This window comes from Sminthopsis crassicaudata, chromosome 5, assembly GCF_048593235.1.
Source record: "Sminthopsis crassicaudata isolate SCR6 chromosome 5, ASM4859323v1, whole genome shotgun sequence".
In the NCBI taxonomy this organism is placed as follows: Eukaryota; Metazoa; Chordata; class Mammalia; order Dasyuromorphia; family Dasyuridae; genus Sminthopsis; species Sminthopsis crassicaudata.
Genome location: NC_133621.1, coordinates 90,713,545 through 90,736,403, shown reverse-complemented (window position 1 = coordinate 90,736,403; position 22,859 = coordinate 90,713,545). Strand labels below are relative to the sequence as shown.

The window sequence follows — 22,859 nt, the reverse complement described above, 5'->3', positions numbered from 1 at the left end:
ATATGGGTTAAGCAAAAAGTAGAAAAGGAAGAATAGGAGAACAGAAGCAGGTAAGGAGAGAGAGAGAGAGAGAGAGAGAGAGAGAGAGAGAGAGAGAGAGAGAGAGAGAGAGAGAGAGAGAGAGAGAGAGAGAGAGAGAGATGGGGAGGGGGAGAGGAGGGCGAAGGGGGCAAGAAAGAGAAGGGGCTAATTAAAGAGAAGTGGAGAAACACAGGCGAAATCAGGAAGAGTTGGCAAACACAATCCAGTTGCAGAAAGTGGCTGAGCTGCAGGCTTCCAAATACTATGTGTTAATTCATCAGCACATAATCTGTCGTTTTTATTTAATGCCAACACATACACAGCCATCCACCCTGCAGCTGCTCATTTCCCCAAACCCTGATTCCCTTTCAGAGCTTCTGGGCCCTGCCGCATCAGTTGGGTCTTGCCCAGTTGGGGATAATTCTTAAGTAAGCAGTGCTCCATTGTACTGTATATGTATTCCCTAACCTTTCAGAGCCAGGGGAGGGCAGGGTCAATAATGATTCCAGGGTTTACAGGGGCAGATGGTACAGATAACTTTGAGAAGAGAAGGAAATAGAGGAAGGAGGGGAAAGCAAGGCTGTAATTCAGGTCTTTAATGGTTTGCTGAACTGAATTTCCCCCAGGAGAAACAGCATGGGCCGATGGGCAAAGAGCTGAACTTGTAGTCTGGAGACCTGAGTTCAAGTTCCAGCTCTGACACTGACTTGTATGTGACCTTGAACAAGTTATTTCCCCCTCTCTCCAGGAGGCATCTGTAAGAGGCAGGGAAGGGAGAGAGATCATTCCATCCCTATCTACTACACAGGTTCACTGTGAAGATTTAATAAGAGGAAGTCCAGGAAAATACTTGGGAAAACATCAGCTTACTATATAAGTAGGAGATGTTAGCCCTTCTGGTAGAAGGCAGAAATTGTTGCCTCTTACCCCGCGCCAGTCCCTGGTAGGTAGGACACACCATCCTGGGGACAATCTTAGAGCCAGGCTGAGATGGGAGAGCAGGGGCTCAACCCCGGTCCCTGTCCGCCCCCAGCAAAAGATGCTGTCTCCGGCTCAGGGCTGGCTGTGTAGTGTCAGGTTATATTTAGCTTGGTGGCGGCGACAGGAAGAGGCAAAAGAAACAGCAGCTCCTGGTCTGGGGCCATAGTGTTGCTGACATCCCACTTACAGCAGAGGCAAGGGTGGAAAAGGAGTGAGGGGGAGGGAGGGAGGAAGGTCAAAGAGGCTCTGTGCCCTCCCCAGGTCGGCAAAGCCTACACAGAGAGCAAGAACAGAAAAAGCTCCAGGATTTAGGCATCTAGGGAATCCAAGGGCCCAATGGGGACCGTGGGGCCTAAGACATTGTGAATAATGAAGCCAAAGGACAGAGGGATAACGACAGCCTTCCACAGTGTCAAGAGCCCATGCTCCTCTAGGCAGCCCAGAGAGCTGGAGAGGTGTGGAAAAAACAGAAAGTGAGACAGCAGGAAGATAAGAAGTCATAAGCATCCCACTCCTCAATTTCCAGATATTTGTTTTAGACTTCTGATAACACTTGTGAGCTTACCATCACACCAGCTCTTACTATAGACCAATCTCTCCATCCAACCTCAAGCTCCCAGATACATTTCTTGGGTTTCCAGTTTTCACATCACTCAAGGATGGACTTTCATCACTTCACACCTGGATTACAATAATGGCTGCCAACTGGTCTCCCTGACTCTTCCCTTCCCCCCAGCAATTCTTTCTGCATATCGCTGCCAAAACAATCTTCCTAAACCTGCCGTGTCCTCACATCACCACCTCTTGCTCAAAAACTAAATTTTTCTTTTCTACCACAATACAAATTCCTCAAAACTCTCAATAATTCAATGGGGGGGGGGAATACATAGGAATGAGGAGACCTGGATTTGAATCTTAGCTCCAAAGGGAGCTAGATAGTGCTGGGCTCAGAATCAGGAAGATGTTAGTTCAAACCAGATAACTCACTAGGTGTGTGGACCCCAGGCCAGTCAATCCACCTTTGTCTGCCAGTTTCCTCATCTATCAAATAAGATGGTAGGACTTGATGCCCTCCTAATTTCTTCTAGTTTTTTGTTTGTCTGTTTATTTGGTTTTTTTAAGAACTAGCTAGGGGCAATGAGATGGTGTAGTGGTTAGAGCACCAACCCTTAAGTCAGGAGGTCCTGTGTTCAAATATGCCCTCAGACACTTAACACTTTCTAGCTGTGTGAGTCATTTAATCCCAAATGCCTCAGCAAAAAACAAACAAACAAACAAAAAAGCAACTACGTAACACAGAGAAGCATCAGACTTGGAATCAAGAAAACCTGAGATCAAAAACTGCTTCAAATTCTTAAAAGCTATGCAATCCTGGGCAAGTCACCTAAGCAATCTGAGAAGGTTTGCTTCTCTGTGATATAAGAAAATTGAACTGGATGACCTGTTGCTTCTAGCTCTAAGTCTATGATCCCAGGATCTGAGATAAAATTGATTAGTTGGGTGACTATGCACAAGACAGCCAACCTCTGTGAGCCTCACCTGTAAAATGAGAATAAAAAATACACTATCTAGGTCATGAATTGTTGTTAGAAAAGAAATGTGTAAAAATTAAAACTTTTGTAAAAACAGTATTACTACTAAATCTTACTATCTGCTTTTTCCCAAGTCACACCCTATGCTCCACTCAAGACAATTTTCTCACTTTCCTCCAAACTCATATGGGCATTTCCACCTCGGTGTTATTTTCTTTTTTTCTCTATTCAAATCCTTGTCATCCTTCAAAAGCTAGCTTCTATCCCACCTTCTGCTTGAAGCCTTCCCTAACAGTCCAATTCACACTTATTTCTTTTTCTAGGACCATCTATATTTTCTATGTGAAATACCCAACTTGTCACTCACAGAATATGGAATGGTTAGAAGACAATATTTACTGGTTAATTGGCTGGGGGATCGGGATAGCCTCTGAACTATAGTTCTCAGTCAGTACAATAACATATTCTTGTAACTGAAATCTCAAGGATCAAATAGCACTAAATTTAGTGTGTGGGTGTGTGTGTGTGTGTGTGTGTGTGTGTGTGATTTAGAAAAGATACCTATGTAAAAAACAATCAACTTGATTTGTTGGAGTCTAAGCTTCCATTAGTTATACTAGTTAGCCTGACCATAAACTCGGTGAACTGGAACAATTATTTTCCCTGATCTTCTTGATTTGTTGATGTTGTTAATCAATCTTTTTAGTTGTGACTCTTTGTGACCCCATTTGGCAAAGATACTGGAATGGTTTGCCATTTTCTTCTCCAGTTCATTTTACAAATGAGGAAACTGAGACAAACAGACCTGCCCAGGGTCACACAGGTAGGAAGTCTGAGACCAAATCTGAAATCAGATCCTCCTGTCTCTAGGTCTATGAACTGCACTCTCTAGCTAATCCCCCCTCCCCAATATTTAAAAATCCTCACTTGGGGGCAGCTAGGTGGCGCAGTGGATAGAGCATCAGCCTTGAATTCAGGAGGACCTGAGTTCAAATTTGGTCTCAAACACTTAACACTTCCTAGCTGTGTGACCCTGGGCAAGTCACTTAACCCCAGCCTCAGGAAAAAAATAAATAAATAAATAAATAAAATAAAAATAAAAATCCTCACTTGATTTGACCATCCTATATATCTATAGCCACCATACTATATATCTCTTCCCTTAATGGCAGCAGTCGGAAAGGAGTGCCTCCACTTCTCCTTGCACTTTCTCCTAAACTCCAGCAATCTGACTTCTGATCTCATTCAACTAAAACTTCCTTCTCCAAAGTTATCAATGATCTATTAATTATCAAATCTAGTCCCTAGCCGCACTGATCTTTGTAGATCCTCTGCAACATCTGATCTTATCTGCTTCTGGATTCTCCTCTCCGGGTTTTCGTGACACTGCTCTCTCTCCGTTCTTTGCCTATTTCCCCAACTGCTCCTTCTTAGTATCTTTATCCCCATTATGCCAGCTAATCTTAGCTGTTTCTCCAAGGCTCTGGCCTGCCCCCCACTTTCCGTTTTTGCTTAAGACTACCTCACTTGGTGATCTCATTGTCTCCCATGGGTTCAATTATCATCCCTATGCAGATGATTTCCAGATCCTTATATTCCACCATAACATCTCTGTTGAGCCTCTTGGATAGCTCAAATTCATAGGTCCCAATTTTTTTTTCCAGAACTCATTATCTTATTCCACAAAATTCTCCAGGTTTCCATTCCACCAAGCATCTGAGATCACAGCACTGGTGTCATCCTTCCTTTCTCATGCTCACCCTTCCCGGGTGGTCAATACAATATTGAATCTCATTTCTGTCCTCCCCACAGCTCTCACATGCATCCTCTTCTCGCCACTCACACAACCACAATCCTAATTCAGGTTCTCTTCACCTCTTGCCTCTATTATCTTCTAACTAGTTTCTCTGCCTCAGGTCTTTGTCCAATTCCATAGCATACTTCTCAACTGCTGAGATGATTTTTCTAAAAATGAAGATCTGACCATGTCACCCCTCTCCTCATCTCACACTCAACCTGCTCTATCAGCTATCTGTTATCTCCAGTTTTCTATCTGGCATCTAAAGCTCTCCATGATTTGCCTCCTTCCCACTTTTCCAGGCTCCTCACATCTTATTTCCCTCCACAACCTCTACAATCCAACTACACCAACCTACTTGCATTCCTTGAACTAGAGAAGTCATGTCCCATTTCCATGTACCAGTGCCCTCACTAAATGCATTCCTCCTTATTTCTGCTTCTTAGTTTCCCAGAATTCCTTCAAGACAGCTCAAATCTCACCTTCTGTAGGAAACCTTTCTTGTTCAGATCATCTTCATCTGTTCTGTATATATCTTTGGGTAGTTGCTTCAGTAAAACTGAGACCCATCAAAACCCTTAGCTTAAAAAGGCCAAGTTGTATTCAAGACCATCTTCAGCCATCCTGATCTCTATCTGGCCACTGGATCCAGAAGGTCCCAGAGGAGAAAATGAAGTTGGTTACCTTGCACAGCCCTCCCTCACTCAAATCCATTACCTCCCTGATGTCATGATTATCTTGGAGAACAAAAGACACACTTCAATGTATCTAGTATGTATACATAGTTATTTACATTAATTCACATTCCTGAGAGAGAAATCTCCCATTAAAATGTGAGTTACTTAAGGGAAGGAGCCTGTTTGTTACTTTCCCGTTTGTTACTTTTCTTTGTATCAGTCCATAGTACATAGTAAGCATTTAATAAATCTTATTCTTTTTCCTTTTTATTATTTTAAAAATATTCTTTGTTACATGGGTTGGCTTTCTGAGAGGAGAAGAGAAAGGATCATGGGGAAAATATCAATAAAAACATTTCAAAAAATAAATCCTTGTTGATTGACAGACCTATTAGAGTTGTAAGATCAAATGATACAATTGATATAAATAATATCAATCCACATTTCTACAGGGCTTTAAACATTTTCCTCACAACAATCCCATGAAATTGGTATTGCTAGTATTATCTCTATTATGTAGATAATGAACAAATAAATAAATGAATTATTAAGTGCTTGCTATATGCAAAGCATTATTCTGAGTGCTGTACCTACAAATAGAAAAGTAAGACAGTTCTTGCTCTTATTTGAAAATAAATTATCCAGTGTCACATAGCAAATAAGTCTGAGTTTGATCTTGAATCCTGACTCAGGTGTCTCCGTAAATGGAGCAATAAGCCTAGAATCAGGAAGAACCCAGTTCAATCAAGCATCAAACATATACTAGCTGTTTGACCCTAGAAAAGTCACTTCATCTCAGTCTCACTTTCCTCAATTATAAAGTGGATACAGCATATTCCTCCCAAATTTGTTGTGAAACTCAAATAGTAATATTTATAAAGCACTTAGCATAGTGCCAACCACATAGGAGGCAGTTAATAAGTGCTTATTTTAAAGTCATTAAAAACAGATCTCCCAGAAAGTAAGATAGATAATTTTGATTACATGAAGTTAAAAAAGCTTTTTACATGAACAGAACTAACGCAGCCAAAATTAAATTGAAGATAGGAAACTAAGAGGGAAATTTTATAGCACACTTCTCTGAAAAATGCCTCATTTCTTAAATATATAGAGAACTGAGCCAATTTATAAAAGTAAGAGCCATTCCCCAGTTGATAAATGATCAAAAAAAGATGAACAGATGGATTTCAGAAGAAGAAATCAAAGCTATCAATAATCATATAAAAGATCTAAATCAAGGGTTCTCAAACTACGGCCCATGGGCCAGATGTGACCTACTGAGGATGTTTATGCAGCCCTCCAGGTTATGGCAAATGGGCTGAGGGGCGGAGACAGAGTGTGAGCTTTTGTTTTTACTGTAGTCCGGCCCTCCCACAGTCTGAGGGACAGTAAACTGGCCCCTTATTTAAAAAGTTTGGGGACCACTGCTCTAAATCATTACTGATAAGACAAATGCAAATTAAACTAACTTTAAGACATCACATCAGGTTGGCTAACATGATACAAAAGGAAAATAACAAAGGCTGGAAGGTTTGTGGAAAAATTAGGACATTGGTATACTGGTGGTAGAGTTATAAACTCTACCATTCTGAAAGAACAACTTGGAACCATGACCAAAGATTTATAAAACTGTGTATATCCTTTGATCCAATAATACCATTACTAGATTTGTATCCCAAAGAGATTTTTAAAAAACTTTTTTAAAGAAAAAAGCTGCTCTTTTTTGTGGTAGCAAAGAATTGGAAACTGAGGGAATGTCCTTCAACTGGCAATGAATGAACAAATTATGGTATATGATTGCGATGGAATACTATTATGCTATATAAAATGATATGCAAGATGGTTTCAGAAAAATTTAGAAAGACTGACATGAATTTATACAAAGTCCTCAATGAGGACAGATCTATATCTTATCTAAACTCTGTATTAAACATAGATGGCATTTACAATTCTACAGTAATGCATGTTCATTTCCATTAATGTATTCAAAATCTCTCCCTGAAAGTATTGTCCCACTTTTCAGATAGGGAAAAGGGTTGAAAAGATTAAGTATCTTGTCATCATGTCTAATCCCCTTATTTTACAGATAAAGAAACTGAGGGACAAAATGGTTAAGTGATTTGTCCAGGATCATGAAACTAATAAGTGTCAAAGTCAGCATTTGAATCCAAGTCTTCCTCATTCCAAGTGCTCTAACTACTACACTATGCTGTCTCTTGAGCTTGTGAATACAGGGTTGTTCCTTGTGGTATTGCTAAAGATTAGACTAAAGTTCTCCTAAAATCTGCACCTTTCATGGCATCATTCTGCCTTTCCCTTTAAATAAGAGGGGGAAAAAAAAAAAGAAAGAAATGGGATAAGGCATCCTTAGCCAAAACAAGGGGAAAAAAAAAAAACCAGAAGAGGAACTTTATTTCCAAACTAATCTATACACCCTTCTTCCCCAATTTAAGTAGCCTATTTCAGTAGTCCAGTTACACAAATGTTAATTGACCTTCTCCAAAGAACTCCTGAAAGTCTTGTGTAAAATGAGCAGAACCAGAATATTGTACATAACAACAACAATATTGTATGATGATCAACTATGACTGACTTAGATATCCTGATCAATACGATGATCCAAGACAATGGAATCTGAATGCAGATCAAATAATACTTTTTTTTTTTAACTTTATGTTTCTCCCTTTTTGTTTTTACAATATGGATAATATGGAAATATGTTTTACATGATTTCACATGTATAATATCACATTTTTTGCTTTCTCAATGGGAGGGGTAGGGTTGGAGGGAGGGAAAAATTCAGAACTCAAAATTGTTTTAAAATACATATTAAAAATATAAATAATAATTTTTTTTTAAAAGAAATCCTGAAGAATGCCCTCCTTCCCCTTTGACCCATTCACCCCAATTCTCCCACTGGAAAGAAAACTGCTGAACAAGCTCCAAATGAATCCTCCCTGTCTGTGCTGTCCTTCTCTCACCCCCACTCTCTCACTGGCCTCACACTGTGCCACAGCCCAAACATCACAGAAAGAATGAGCAGAATTTTCTCAGCCCTCTCTTCATCTTGATCCTGCTCCTTCCTGCATCAAGTTCTGTCACAAATCTGACAACATCCGTCTGTTGGGCTCAGAATTACAGAAACATAAAAATCTTAGTCAGAAGTTCTCCAGGAAGAATGGTATGGTGGAAAGAGCACTTGACTAAGAGTGAAGAGTCCTTCATAGCAATTCCCTTTTTACTCTTAAGTGACCTGGGCAGGCTATCAGTAATGTTCTTTACAGTTCTAATATTCTATGGTTCTATGATTCACCCTCTTAGAATACTAAGGTATAGAAATGACTTGCCCGATGTCAAATCGCAAGTTAGATGCATCTGAACTTGTCCCTCCTTATTCCTTTGGCTTCTCACAACTCAGGCCTGTCTACATCCTCTACAATCTGGCACGTTGATGATTTTGTGCAACTCTGCTTCACTTAAATCCAATTCATATTCAAGGCAAAATATCCCCCTGTGATGCCATTGGTCCTCTTCGAAAAAAGTCCGACAAAACTGGCCTAATTACAATTCCTTGAACTAGACACTCCCATCTTGATTTCCAGTTCAGTATTCCTCCCCTTATACAACACAGCCTCCTTCAAAGTGGAATAGCCACCAGACCAAGGAAGGAGGAGAGAAAAGATCAAGAGGAGATCTGGAGGAAGGAAAAATGCTGTCTCTGACCTAAAAGTCCTTACAATCTCATGAGTTCAGGACAGAAAACAAGAACAGTATAATATAATTAAATCACAACAGCCCAAACAACCTCCCTCTAGGGGACTTTAGGCTAAAGTAGGAAAGCCAGTCCCTGCTCTTCTCCCATTCCAACAGGTGCCCTCAACACCTCCTTCCCCCCACATCCAATGTTCCATTCTTGTCCCTGGTTCCTCTATTTCTTAGGCAGCACCAGAGGAGCTACTTCATAAAGCATCATGGTACAGAAAAACTCATAGAATGGGTCTGGGATGCTAGCTCTATCACTAACTTAGCTGTGTGGCTCTGGATAATAAAGTCATTTGACCCTGAAGGTCTAAGGCAAGGTGGTGTAGTAGAAAATGTCTTGGATTGAAAGTCCAAGAGGGCTGTGTTTGAATCTCTCTTATTATCTAACTAATCTTAATTAAATCTCTTAGCCTCTCTGGGTCTCAGTTTCCTTATTAGTAAAATCAGGGAGTGGGACTAAATATCCTCTGTCACTTTCAGCTCAAAATCTATGATCTTGTCCAACTGTAGAAAATCTGTATTTTACAAAAGATCCCTAGGAAAAAGAACATACTTAATTCCAAAGAACAAACCTCAAATTGCAGGATTTCATACATTCATAGTCAGGCTGAAACAGTATGTGGAATCTGGAAAAGGATCCAGGCTCCAGTATCACAGCTACTAGCTCCAGCATCCCTACCCCCACGCCCTGTCCTCCATCATCAATGGCTTCCTATCTCACCCTCCTCCACTCCTATCTTCTTCCCCAGTACATCCCAAGGCCATGGTCAGACTCCCAGCTCTCTGGCTCCTGCATCCCTAGCCTGGGCTTCATTCCGCACAAATATTTACATAGCTTTTCTCTGGGGGATACGGAAGACACAACATCTAGGAGCCTCCCTCCAGACACTCTCCAGATCCCACAGGAGGAAGGAAAGAAAGGGGAGGAGATGACACCCCCAAAATCAGGTCATGTCTGCCACACCTCCTCAGGGGAAATAGCATAGAAGAAAGAGCCTTGGAGCCCCAAGAGAGGCAGAATCCCCCACCCTGTTCAGGAACAGGGAGACTCACAAGCTGTCTGCCTGTCCTCACCAAGCCAACATCTTTCCAGACCTGGACTGGGGGAAGCTTTTTAGAGCTGCAGAGGGAAGCAGTCCTCATATGCCCTAGGCCAAAGCAGAGGCTGCTGGGCACCATATTATTTTTTATGTTGTTGTGGTAGTGATTTGTTGTTTTTATTTTTTTTTAATACTCAGGACCCTCATCACTCACCACCCACTCTGCGGAGCCTAATGGTTTGGGGAAAATTACCAGATTCCAAAGCCTTTCCCTAAGGCAGAACAACACAGCCCAGTCCAATTCCAAACCTTGTCCCTCAGGCATAACAGCCCAGTCTGATTCCAAGCCCTGTTCCTCAGACAGAATAATAGAATCCAGTCCGATTCCAAAACCTGTCTCCAAGGCACAACAATATAGCCCAGTCCATCAGTCAGTCCAACAACAAGCATTTATTAAGCGATTACAAAGCATCAACAACTGTGCTAAGTGCTGAGGATACAAAGAAAGGCAAAAATCAGTTGTCTTCGAGGAATATCTATTCTAATGGGGGAGACAACCTGTAAATATCTAGGTATACACAGGAAAAATTCTGAATAAACTAAAATAATCTGAAAGGCATTCACAGTAGAAGGGGGGATTGGAGCTGAGTCTTAAAGGAAAAAGAGGGCAGGGCATTCCAGGAATGAAGGGTCAGCCGTGCAGAAACAGTTAACAGATGGATGATGTGTCCAATGAATATAGTTCTCTCGGAAGTTCTCTTCTCTGAATGGTAACCTTTCTCTTCTACAAAACTCTTTTCTCATTTACTGCTCATTGTTTGCTTCTCCACAGTAAAGGCTCTCACCCCTTCACCTTTATTCCAGCCTTCGGACCCTTGGGATTTATGGGGTGAAGGGACTGACCCCCAGAGGATGCTTAGTGCAGGGGAGGAAGAGAGGATCTGACCCCAGAGCGAAAGCAGCCCGGGAGGAGGGAAGCAGAAACTGTGGCTGGAGATCAGTGGGTCATGGAGGAGTAAGAGTTGAGAAATGGATCTAGAAGCACCAGTAATGAAGAGGAGAGCCCAGTGAAGAATGGGGCAACAACTACAGAGAATTGCCTGGAGAAAGAATCTTCTCCCACTGTGCTCACAGTCCCAAGGAGGGAGCTGAGGGATGGAGGGAAGCAGAATGGGGTAAAGGCAGAAGGGTAGATGGGCAATGGAGTTCAAGTCCAAGTCACCAACCCCCCCCAAACCACCCCGGCTCAGCACCTCCCCTTCGCACCCCGGCAGCTAAAGCTGCTGCAGTGGGGGCCCTCTGACCCTGTTCCCATGGCAACGGGCCTGCAGCTGGAGCCGAGAAACCGACAGGATCTCCTCCAGAGACACCCCCATCTCCACCCACACACAGGCTCCTGGGGACAAGGGGACAAGGAGACTCCCAGACAGACAGAAGTCTCGGAGAGCCAGAGGCAGACAAAAGAAGGCAACTTGAGGATAAGGAAGATGGCAGCTGGTGCAAGAGGTAGAGGAGGATGAAAAAAGGAAGGATTCCAGATACAAAGAGAAGTGAAGAAAGATACTAAAAGAGCCGATGGGAGACACAGACCCAAGGACCCAGAGGGGGACAGGAGACACAGAATGAGGGAATCAGAAGGGGAGGGGAGACAGAGATCCAGAGGGAGAGAGGAGACAGACCCAGGGGGGGAGGGGAGACAGACCTAAGGAATCAGAAACACAGGGAGGGACCCAGAGGAGGAGGGGAAGAACAGACACAAAGAGGGAAGGGAGACACAGAGCCAGAGGGTGAGGGGAGACACAGACCCAGGGATGCAGAGACATGGGGGGGGGGAGAGAGAAGACACAGACTCAGGTACCCAGAGGGGGAGGGGAGATAGACCCTGAGGAAAAGGGGAGACAGGGAAGGGGAGACAAAGACAGGGACTCAGAGAGGAAGGGTAGACACAGAAAGGCAAAGGATACACAGGCATAGGGTTAGCGTGAAAAAGGAAAACAGGGATAGAGACACAGAGTTAGGATTTTCAGGAAGCAAAGGGACAAAGATAAAAATTTCTGGGAAAAAGAGAGAGAGCCAGACTTTTGATCAGAGAGTCAGAGACAATGAACTACATGATGAACAAGAAGAGGCTGAGGGACAGGGATATAGACCAAGACCTAGAAACAGGGAGGCAGAGAGATAAGGTCAGAGAAATGAGGACAAAGATAGATGATCAACAAGAGAAGGACGGGGTCATGGAAAGACAAAGTCACAGAGAGCCATGCAAGGAGACAGAGAAATGGTTAAGAAGGAACCGTGAGATGAAATCATGCTTTGGAGGTGAGAGACAAAAAACCTTGAAAACACAACCCACTGGGAACACACTTCTAGTAATGAGTCAGACACAGGCCAGGCACGCCACCCAGAGATGAGCCACCTCCACCTGCCCCTGCCCCCAGAGGTATCAGCTCAAGGGCAGACCAGGCCCTGGGCAGCAGCCCATCCACCCTGGGCCCACTCCCCTCCAGGCACAAAACCCCAGAAACAAAGAGAATCTCCAGGACTGAACAGGAAGATGCTCACTGCCTTCCCTTACCCAAAGCCCTGGGCCGGGACCCTCCCCACAGAGATCTGGTGTTGAGGACCCCATTTACCAGGCCATTCACCAACTGAATTCTGAGTCTCACATATGCACCCCCTTCTCTGCTGGATCCAGGTGAACATGGACCTTTGAGTAGATTCACTCATGGGAAACATCACACAATTTATATACAGTCAATAATAGCACTCTCCTTTGCGGCTCAGGAGGTTTTAAGAAATCACCACCAGGTTAGAGCCTATTTTCAATTCTGTTCCTGATTCCAGTTTGACATTCCTTAACTGATATTACTGAAAGGCCCAGCTTATAATGTCTGGCACACAGTAGGCACTTAATAAATAAATGTAGCCAGGATTCTCCTCAAACTCATAATGTCCCAGGTTTTCAATTGCTTATAGGTCCAGGTGCCCAGGTCCAATACTGCCAGCCTTTATCTCCACCCCTCCACCAGCACAGCCCCAGCCCCACCTCCCCCACCCCCTGCCCGGGGCAGCTGATTCATGGGGCTGTCTGGCTTAAGGCCCTGATACTGCGCAGAGCCGAAGCTGGAGACACGGACACTGCACAGCTGTCGATGGCGGCGCCTGCCAGCTAGTGGCCCCTCCTCCTCCCCAGATCCTCCTGCCCCTGCTTCTTCTCCACTCCAGGGCCTCGGGGGCAAAACCTTGACTGCCCTCAGATAGAGACCCCCAAAGGATTAAGATAAAGAAGAAAAGATGGTAGGAGCACCTCAAAACGCTCATACCGTCTCTCCTTCCCAGGTTTGTGCATATCCACCAGCACAGACACCCTAAGACAAGCATCTTGGGAATCAGACATCTTAATGTCAGGCAAAGGGGAAATGGAGAAAATCTTTCATCATGGTAGGATTAGGATAAAGAAGCCAGGAATGGCAAGATACAAGGGAAAGGTTGGCTGGCAGGAGACACCTGATCCTTAGGGAAACTAGGTAAGAGCCAGGAGGGGCCACAAAGAGAAAGCAGGTGTGGGGTTTATCTAGGTCAGAGTTCCATTTGGAATAGCAACCTGGTCTAGTGGAAAAGCACTAGAGCAGAGACAGGAGCTCCAAGGTACAGTTTCCCCCCTTTTTTTTTCTTCCTCTGAGATTCCCATAAGTCCACAGTGATGCTTCTCTACAAAATTTTTACAAATGGGCTGGCTGGGTCTATATCTAGCCCAAGTCAAAGACGGATTAGCTGAGAACCACGCCTCCACAGCATTATAAACTGGAGAGAGAGCCCTATCATATATAATGAGTTTTGTCTATAGCTATATTGTAATACAAAAATCAAAACACATGCCAAAACAGGACTGCAGACATTAAAAGTCTGACAGAGGCCAGGCCACTAAGCCCGAGGCTCTAAAAGGCTTCCATCAAAGTGCATTCATCAATATTGATACTGACAAGATATCAATTGCCCCACGTACTACACTGCTACTGATTCGGATCAAACTCAGAGGAAACATCATTGGTTTCGGAATCAAGAGGACCTCAGTTCAAGATGGTCTCCTTACTAGCCATGTAAGATACTCTCTGAAATTCAGTTTCTTTATTTTTAAGATAAGGGAGATTGTAAAGGCCTTCTTATCCATTAAATGGATTTTCATGTATTCCAAGTGGCTGAATTGTTATACTAGATGACTTCTAAGGATCTTCCAACTCCATATCTTATGATGCTGAGATTTCATAGCTTAAGCTTCCGAATGTAAATAGAATTACTGCAAATTTTGCCTTGGACTCATTTCATTCAACTAGATGATCTCAAAGATCCTAGGAGCCCAACTTTCTAAATCCATTGACAAGCATCAACAAGATCAAATATACCAACATGGTTTTGATCATGGAAACAATCATGTCTAATAATAATCATAATAGGGGCAGCTAGGTGGAGCAGTGGATAGAGCACCAGCCCTGAATTCAGGAGGATCCAAGTTCAAATCTGGTCTCAGACACTTAACACTTCCTAGCTGTGTGACTCTGGGCAAGTCACTTAACCCCAACCTCAGGAAAAAAAAAAAGAAAAAAAGAAATAATCATAATCATAATAAAGCTTTAAGGCTGGCAAAGTAATTTATATCTATGATTTGAGAGCTATTTTTTCTAGTAAATTTATTTTTAATACACATTGCTTTATGAATCATGTTGGGGAGAAAAATCAGAGCAAAAATAAAAATCATAAGAGAGATTTAAAAAAACAAAGAAAAAGAAGTGAACATAGCATGTGTTGATTTACATTCAGTCTTCTTTGTTCTGTATGGGAGACATTCTTATTCCCGTGTCACAGATAACAAAACTGAGGAAGAGTGACTGGCCCCATATCATACAGCTAGTATCTCAGGCAGGATTTTAACTCAGGCCTTCCTAACTTCAGGTCCAACATTATCCACTTCAGCACCTAATTTTTGTACAAAATACATGTGATCACACCGGTAGAGCCATCCCTACAAAAAGCATAAGCCCAGAGAAAATCACAATCCATGAAGTGTCTCCTCTCTTTCATGTGTCCACACAGATGGCAGGTTGAAATGAACAACAAATAGGAAAAGAAGTCACGCAAGCATATGAGTATATGGTGCATGACACAGTAATAGATGCATTTTGCTTAATTGTTAGGGAAAGGCTACAAGCACGCGTATGCACGGAAGCCTCCCATCTTTTTAGCAATAGGAGACAGCTCTCCTTCTGGCTGGCCTTCTCCTTCCGCACCCTTCTCCAAAGCTGCCTTCCTGAGTCACAACCCAGGACAGCAGTCCTGGAGATAAACCCAGCCCCACAGAGAGTACTGATGGCCACCACCCCACCGCTCTGCTAGGTGGAAAGATTTCCTTCCTCCCTTTTTCCCCAAACCAGACCCCCAGGCTGTTTATCTGGTCTCCGGAAGTAAGGAGCAGCTAAGCCTGGAAGCTGCAACTGAGCAGAGACACCTGGTGCCAGAGTGGACAGAACCCTGCAACAGGGCAGGATGAAGATGCAGAACTCCAAGGAAGGAAGTGCGAGGCTTTGTCAGAGGACAGGCTAAAGACTGAAGTGGGATGGCACAGAGAGGGGAATCCTAGGCCCCCTCTTCCTCTCTGTGGATGACATTTTTCCAAAGCTCTCAATGGAGAGAAGAGCTAGCCAGTACTAAGGTCTAGTCACATGTCACTGACCAACAACAAACCCTTAATCTCAAAGAGCCCACAGCTGCCCAAAGCCACAAATTGAAATTGAAATTGAAAATTGGGGGGAAGGAGAGTTGGGACTTAGTCCTGAAGAAACCCTCCCTCTACTTTAAACCAGGAACACAATCTCATCCTGCTAGACTCCCGTAGCCTCCGTTCCAGATCCTGCCATAAGGTAGTTTTCATTTCAGTACAAATCCTCACTCCATCCATCTTCCTGACGGTCCCAGGTCCCATCCTGCCCACCTTCCCACGTACCCGGGCCAGACTCCTTACCATCCTTCCGGTAGAAAGCAATCTCCACCTTGCGCTCCTCGGCCCCCAGCAGAGCCTGAGCAATCTGGGCAGCAGCCCGGCGCTGGGTTCTAGGGCCATGCAGGAAGTCACAGGTGCAGGGCCGCTGCATCACCTCTGCCCGAGAATAGCCACACAGCTCGCAGAAGCCATCATTGCAGTAGATGACGGCACAGTTTTCCACCCGAGCATTAGCAATGATGAACTTTCGGCCTGAGTTGGGAAAGAAGTACATGAAGGAGTGGAGGGAGGAGTGGGGGGGACGCCTCATCCCTTGAGGAAACCCTTGCCCCCTTCCCAAGACTCATTCTCATAACAGAAACCCTGCCTAGAAAAAAAAAAAAAACTAGAAGAAGTGATAGGGGATAGTAGAAGGAGCACTGAACTTGGGGTCAACTCTGTCGCTCTTCACCTGGGTGGCTGTAAGCAAGTCACCTCCCCTACTGGGACCCTACATTCCCCATCTGTAAAATGAAGGGATGGCTAGGATTAAGGTTCCATCCATCTCTGACATTAGATGATCCATTCTTAAACATTCTGACTTAAGGGGTAAAATTCTCCAATATTTCCTTCTGGAGGGAGAGAAGGAGATATGGGTCATCTAGATGCCTTCTCTAGCAACTTTTAGAAGCAGGAATTCTGGGAGTCTTAGCCTGCTGTAAGCCCCAAAGGGTCCAGTCCTAGCCATCGGACCTCAGGGGCCCCCAGGCCCTGATCACCCATGCCCACAGGTTGGCACCACAGCTCCTCTGGGCGGCAGGCCAATCTCTCCGCCCCCCTCCTGCTCCTTTGCCCGGAGCTGAGGCCAGCCGGGGTGGGTGTTAGCAACGTGTGTCAGCAGCCTCATCAAAGGCATAAACATCAGGCTGGAGATGGCCATGAATGTGTGCCCCTGCACCCCCACCCCATCACACGAGGCCGTGTTTCATCCCCACCCCTCCTTCCCAGATTGCCAGCTTGGGGAGAGGGATGTAAAACAGCCTTCTCCCTTCCACGGCCGCTTTCTGGGTGAGCGGCTCCTGTTTCTTACTACCCACCCCTCACTATTCAAACACCAGCACTTCAGCTCCAAGGGGCATCCCTCTCCCTGGGGATTCCCTCATAGCAAAGGAATCTCTCTCTGGGGATCCCCCAACTCTCCCTCTGTATGTGCTAGGGCCTTCCTACTTAAGGTTCCCACTCAAACAGAGGAACATTGCAAACCATCCCCACTCCATAGCTAACACAACAAAGGAGTCAAATTTGAGGTTGGGGAATGGGTAAAGCTAGAGATTAAAGGGAATATTAAGACCTGAGAGAAACTATGAGGTCATAGGCAGGGGGGAGTAGGGCGGGCATTGAAGTGAGCCTCGGGATTGGATCTCTAGGAGTTACAAGAGCACAAATAATAAAGCTAGTATAGAGCAATGGAAATGAAGGGAGGGAGGGGGTGAGAAGGGCTCTGTCAAGGTCAGGCCGGCCCACAGGGAGCAGGAATATGCATCCTTGGTGTTCATCTAGGGATTGTTGTGAGGGTACTTTTCAAAATCTAGATTTCCCACTATGGAAGGGAAGCTCCTTTGGGCTGGTTCCAGCTACGGACAAGTCACACACACACACACACACACACACACACACACACACACACACACGACACCATCTCCTGTCCCCTCCCCCCATGAAAAGCCAGGCTGGTCAGAGAAAAGGATAGCTTACTATCCCTGGAGGTGCCAGGGAAGACGCTCTCAGGGATAAGTGCTTTTTATAAACAGAGGTTTCCAGCCAAGCTAGTTTTTAATGCTAAGTGTCGACGTAAAGGGCTTTCTCCCTTTCTCCCTCCCTATCCCCTTCCTCCCTCAGCCCATGGGGCTGCTGCAGTGTACCCCCTCTCAACCCTGTCCGTGCCACTCCACCCCATCCCACTTCTAACTGTGGTCCCAGAATGACACTAGAGTTTCTCCCTAGCAGCAAATCCCAAGGTCCTTTTTACATGGCAGAGACCCTAAGGCTTAGGTTCAGAACAGCCCAAGGGAGACTGGTTCCTGGATCTAACAAGGAATCTTCTTCCCTCAAGGTTAAACTGCTCTCCCCTCCAAGGAGCCTATTCCCATAAACTGGAATAACTTTTAGTCATTTCTCCCAGATTGTCCTCATTTTCTCCCCTTCCTCTTTCTTCCTCTCCCCTCAAAGCCAGGATCTACAGTCATTGCAAGGATTTCAATGTTTCCTCTAAGCTATCAAATCCATCCATGGCTCAGCCAAGGCCCAATGGAAAAACAAAATATTGGGAATACCCAGTACCAACTATCTATGGTATAGTAAAATAATAATAATAATAAAATTTTTAAAAATGGGATTCCCCAGAACTGGAAGTAGAATGGAAGTTTTATTCCTTTTCCTAAACGGGAGAATCTCAGATATTTACCTCTACAAACTCTCTCATTCTTTGGGAGTAAAAACTAAAACTCATCGAGGGGATATAACTTTGCCAGCATCACATAACTAGTTTTAGAGTTGTGGTTTATAATGATTTGAGTCTTTTTTTTTTTTTTTTTTTAAGAAAGATTTAAGGCAAGCACACTGGTAGAACTGGAACTAAAACTCTGGTCTCCAGACTTCCGGTCCAGCACCTTTCTCTGCTCTTCTTACAAAAAGGAAAACCCTCCAAACCTGCCCCCGCATTGTCCACCAAAATCCCTTTCCTCCACCCAGAGATCATCCTGTTCCTTTATCTCTGGACAATGCTTCTTTTCCCCTCCCTGCCCCCATCCCTGAAGGACAGACACCCCCGCTGATACAAGCACTCAGTGTGCCTGTCCTGCCCTCCTCGAAGGGTCATGAACAAAGAATGTCATACTCTCCCAGTTGTTCTCACTGTCACAGGTTTTCACATCAATGGTATCAGCAACACATGTGCTCCACACATACACATGAATTTCTGAGTGAAGTCTCTTCTGGTCAGCAAAATTTCCCCTTCCTCACCTCTGCCCTGAAGTTTGGGCTCAAGAAGCAGGAATGGTGTGCATGTTCCAAAGTCAGCTCTAACACCACTATTTCCCTCCTCCCTCTCTCTCTCTGTCTCTCTCTCTGTCTCTCTCTCTGTCTCTCTCTGTCTCTCTATCTGTCTCTCTCACTGTCTCTCATTGTCTCTGTCTCTGTCTGTCTCTGTCTCTCTCTCTGTCTCTCTCTCTCTCTCTCTCTCTCTCTCTCTCTCTCTCTCTCTGTCTCTCTCTCTCTCTCTCTCTCTCTCTCTCTCTCTCTCTCTCTCTCTCTCTCTCTCACACACACACACACACACACACACACACACACAGAGGAATAAACATAGATCACACTCCACCAGGTAGGCACCAAAACCCAGTATCTCACACTATTCCCTCCCAGCCCAGTCTTTCCTAAGTCCCAGTGCTCACATGACAACTGAAGAGCAAGCACCTTAATCCCTTCCAGGGAAGCTGCTATGCCTGACAAACCTAGCATAGTCTGTGAATGGCCCTTGAACCATGACACAAATGTTCTACACATCCAGGGTTCCATACATAGCTTCTGAACACCCTGAACCACGAAACAAATGTTCTACACATTCAAGGTTCCATACATAGCTTCTGCACACCCTGAATGTCTTCACTCAATTTTCTTGGAGCCTCACACTCACCCACATGCAACCCAGGAAAGATCACTAAATACTCTAGGTCATTCTCATTTACCCACTCTCAAGGCTGCTTACACCTTGTACACTTAGTCATAAACCTCTGTAAAATCAGATAATATCTATGATCCCTGAGCACCAGGAGACTCTCTTACACCTGCACACAGATATACATCCTTCACACTAAGGGTTACACATCACACACAGAGAATCTCTCTCTCTCTCTCTCTCTCTCTCTCTCTCTCTCTCTCTCTCTCTCTCTCTCTCTCTCTCTCTCACACACACACACACACACACACACACACACACACACACACACACACACATATCAGGGACCTAGATATACATCCCACAGGTTTAGAATCATCCATAAGACCCCCAGTACTTTAGATCTCTCACATAATCAGACTGCACTGTTACGTTCTCTCACAGCAATTTTAGGGTCACACACACTGTGACCAAGCGGTGAAAGGCACACAACCCCTCCCCCACCCCACCCCATATGCGGCTTTGCACCAAACTTGGCACACACCCAATCCCATCCTCTTGTTCTCCATCCAAAGCCCCCCTCCCAGCTGACACTGGCTTCTGCCCCCATTTTACACGTTTCCTTGCATATTCCCTAAGGTACAGCTCGGGCACGCCCCCCTACATCCCCCATCCACACCAGCACTCCCTTGCACAATCCGGGGCCACCGCCCCCTCCCCCCCCCGCCCAGTCTCTCCTCGCATTCCCAGCCCCATAGCCCCTTGAGCGCGCCCCCACCCTAGCCCGCCCACCCCGCACTCACTCTGGCCCTCAAACTTGCGAATGATGGTGTCCAGGAAGGTGTTCTGCGGCGCGACGTGGCCCCTCCGGACCGGCATCCTGAGCCCATGGGGCGGACCGGGCGGGGCCGGCGCTGCGGCTCCTCGGCCCCCTGCACCCTACCCCACCCCTCGCCGGCCCGGCCCGGCCCCGGACACCAAGCTCCGGACGGCCCGGCCCGGCCCGGGCTCAGGGTTCGGGCGCCCTTCGCCCGAGCCAAGGACGGGCTGGGCGAGGCCGGGTCTCCGAGCGTGTGGCGGGGGCCCAGCCTGGAGCCGCCCGGGCTCCCGAGGCCAACGCGCCCGCACGCACACCTGTCCGCTCCCGGCGCCCGCCCGCCCTCCCGCCGGTCTCGCTCGCCCCGCAGCAGGAGCCCGCCCTGCTTCCGCCGCTCCGGCCGGCCGCGGAGGGCAGCCCAGCTCCCGGCCAGCAACACGGCCAGCTGGCTCCCGCGCTGGAGGCGCCGATGGCTCGAGGCTGCGGCTCCGGCTGCTGCTCCGGACTTGGAGGGGTTAACGCGCTGCGCCCCCCCACACACCCTCGAGCTCCCTCCTCGATCCCCCACCCTCGCCTCTCCTCCCGCCGCACGCCCGCAGCTGCCATTGGCTGAGCCCGGCAGAGCGCTCCCCCCGCCACCTCCCCTCGCCAGCAGCCCCGCTCCCTCCCCTCGCCATACTTAGGAACCCCGGAGACTCAGTGCGCAGGGAAAGGGGGAGGAGACCCGCGAACTGGGAGGACTAGGGGACAGGTGCGAGAGGACCTGCAGGGTCCCGGGGGTGGACTGGGGGTGGGGCGGCCGAGGGGGATGGTGAGAGAACCGGCTTATGGGGGATAGGGACCAGAAGCGGGTCTGTACTTTCTTTCTTTATGGTGCTGAACACACAGTAGGGACTGAATAAATAATACTGATTTGAAGGGCCGGAGGAGAAGGTTAGGGAGAGAATCCAGCGCACAGAAGGAGCCGGGGTCGTTCGAGAACCCGTGGAGGTGAAATTGGCACCAAAATGTCCGGAAATGTCAATGTCTTGAAGAAGGCAAAAAGCCAAAGGATAATGGAACGGGAGCGGGGTTTGAGGGTTGGGGTCTCAAGAGGAGCGGACTGAAGGAATAGATGCCCGGCCCTCCTCTCCTTTCCAAGCCCAAGAGGCACAGAACGGGTACCCTGAGACTGCTGGTCATTGAAGGCCTACTAGACGCAGAGCAGGCATGGGGGGAGCGACCGAGCCAACTGACCGAGATTGCAGCCTAGGGAAATAATAGAAAAGGGGAGAATGGAACTGGTTTAAAGAACGGCGTTCTTTGTGGGCAAGGGGGGGAACACATCTGCCCGGCCCTGACTCCTTCCTGGAAGTAACGGGCGATTGAACCTTACTTCTACATCTTCACCCGTGCCTCAGAGCCCTAGTACTGGCCCAACCCAGAGGGAGAACCCCATCTCTCTCTCTTCCCCTTAAGCCCCTCCCCCTAAGCCAGCCAGCTGGTTCCCTCCAGCTGCAGCTCCCTTATTTAGGCAAGGAGGCAGGGAGGATGCTGAAGGGCAGAATGTCTGCATGCTTAGCTTGTGGTCTGAGTGGGGGGCTGTCATCATGGGAAGGCATGCGGGCTACTACACTGGCTAGAGCAGGGGGCCCTGATGGAGGGCCAGAGAATGGTAAGACTGAAGTGTTGACAGCTGAAGGGAGCTCTGGGGGAGGGGAGGAGAAGCCAGCAGCTGAGGACATCCAGGCCCCCTCCCCTAGAGCTGAGCTTTGAAACCTGTCTGGGATGGATGGGGCCACGTGGGGGACCCGAGGTCTTGCAGCTGTCTCAGGCCTTGGAAAAAGAGAGGGCCAAAGGACAAAGGGAGCCCCAGATCCCAAAATTCCCATCTAGTCACCAGGCAGGCAGCATTGAGAAGAAAGGGGGAGGAGAGAGAAAGGAAGCATGAAGGAGAAAAACCTAGAAAAAAGTAATTATGAGTCCCCTTTTTCCAGATCATCCTTTGGAACTGGATAACTAGTGGTTTAAAAAGACTGAAATGGAACAAAGATGAAAGAGGAAGATCTAGTCAATTAGTGCTTTTTTAAAACTAACTAAATAAATCAAATATCCAAACTGTTGTGTTTACTGCACTGAAAACCAGAATCAATGCAAATGTAGTGCACCTCCTACCCTCAACAAATCTTCCCATTTCAGGTTGCCTTTTTGCCCTTTTGTGACTTCCTGTTCCTTCCTAGGCTACTTCTGATGATTTTTTTAAACTTCATTTCATCCATATGAAGGGAAAAGAGGCTAAGAATATATCCAGCATGTCCTAGTCCCCACATCCCATTAGGGCCAGCCTGAATCTTAAGGCCAAACTCAGAGTGAGCAGGGAAAGGATAGATTGCTGAGCCCAGTTTATTGAAATCCCCTCCATCCCAGCCTGTGGAGAAATTGAGAGAGAAACCACTCCCCCTTGCACTTGAGGGTGGTAATGGAAAGAGAAAAATGCTGCCTCAAGCAAGAGACAAAGATTCTTGAGCCTTGACTAGTTCCTAAGGGACCTGAGGAGATAGAAGAACCAGGCACTAAGGGCAAGATAGAAACCAATTTATAT

General features: G+C 46.3%; 1 protein-coding gene across 3 annotated transcripts in view; it reads right to left on the bottom strand.

Annotated features, from left to right (window-relative positions):
• The window catches only part of KCNH2 (potassium voltage-gated channel subfamily H member 2), a 64,265-nt gene extending 43,823 nt beyond the window's left edge, over positions 1 to 20,442 (bottom strand). For 2 of the 3 annotated variants that reach the window (XM_074267500.1, XM_074267499.1), the window contains exons 1-2: positions 20,265 to 20,441; positions 15,828 to 16,058 (exon numbers count right to left, since the gene is read on the bottom strand). In XM_074267500.1, coding sequence (XP_074123601.1) covers positions 15,828 to 16,058; positions 20,265 to 20,340 — 307 coding nt within the window. In that variant the 5' untranslated portion in view covers positions 20,341 to 20,441. Of the gene's footprint in view, positions 1 to 15,827; positions 16,059 to 20,264 lie in introns of all 3 variants that reach the window. The other variant, XM_074267502.1, reaches the window with a different exon arrangement.
• Positions 20,443 to 22,859: the final 2,417 nt, after the last annotated feature.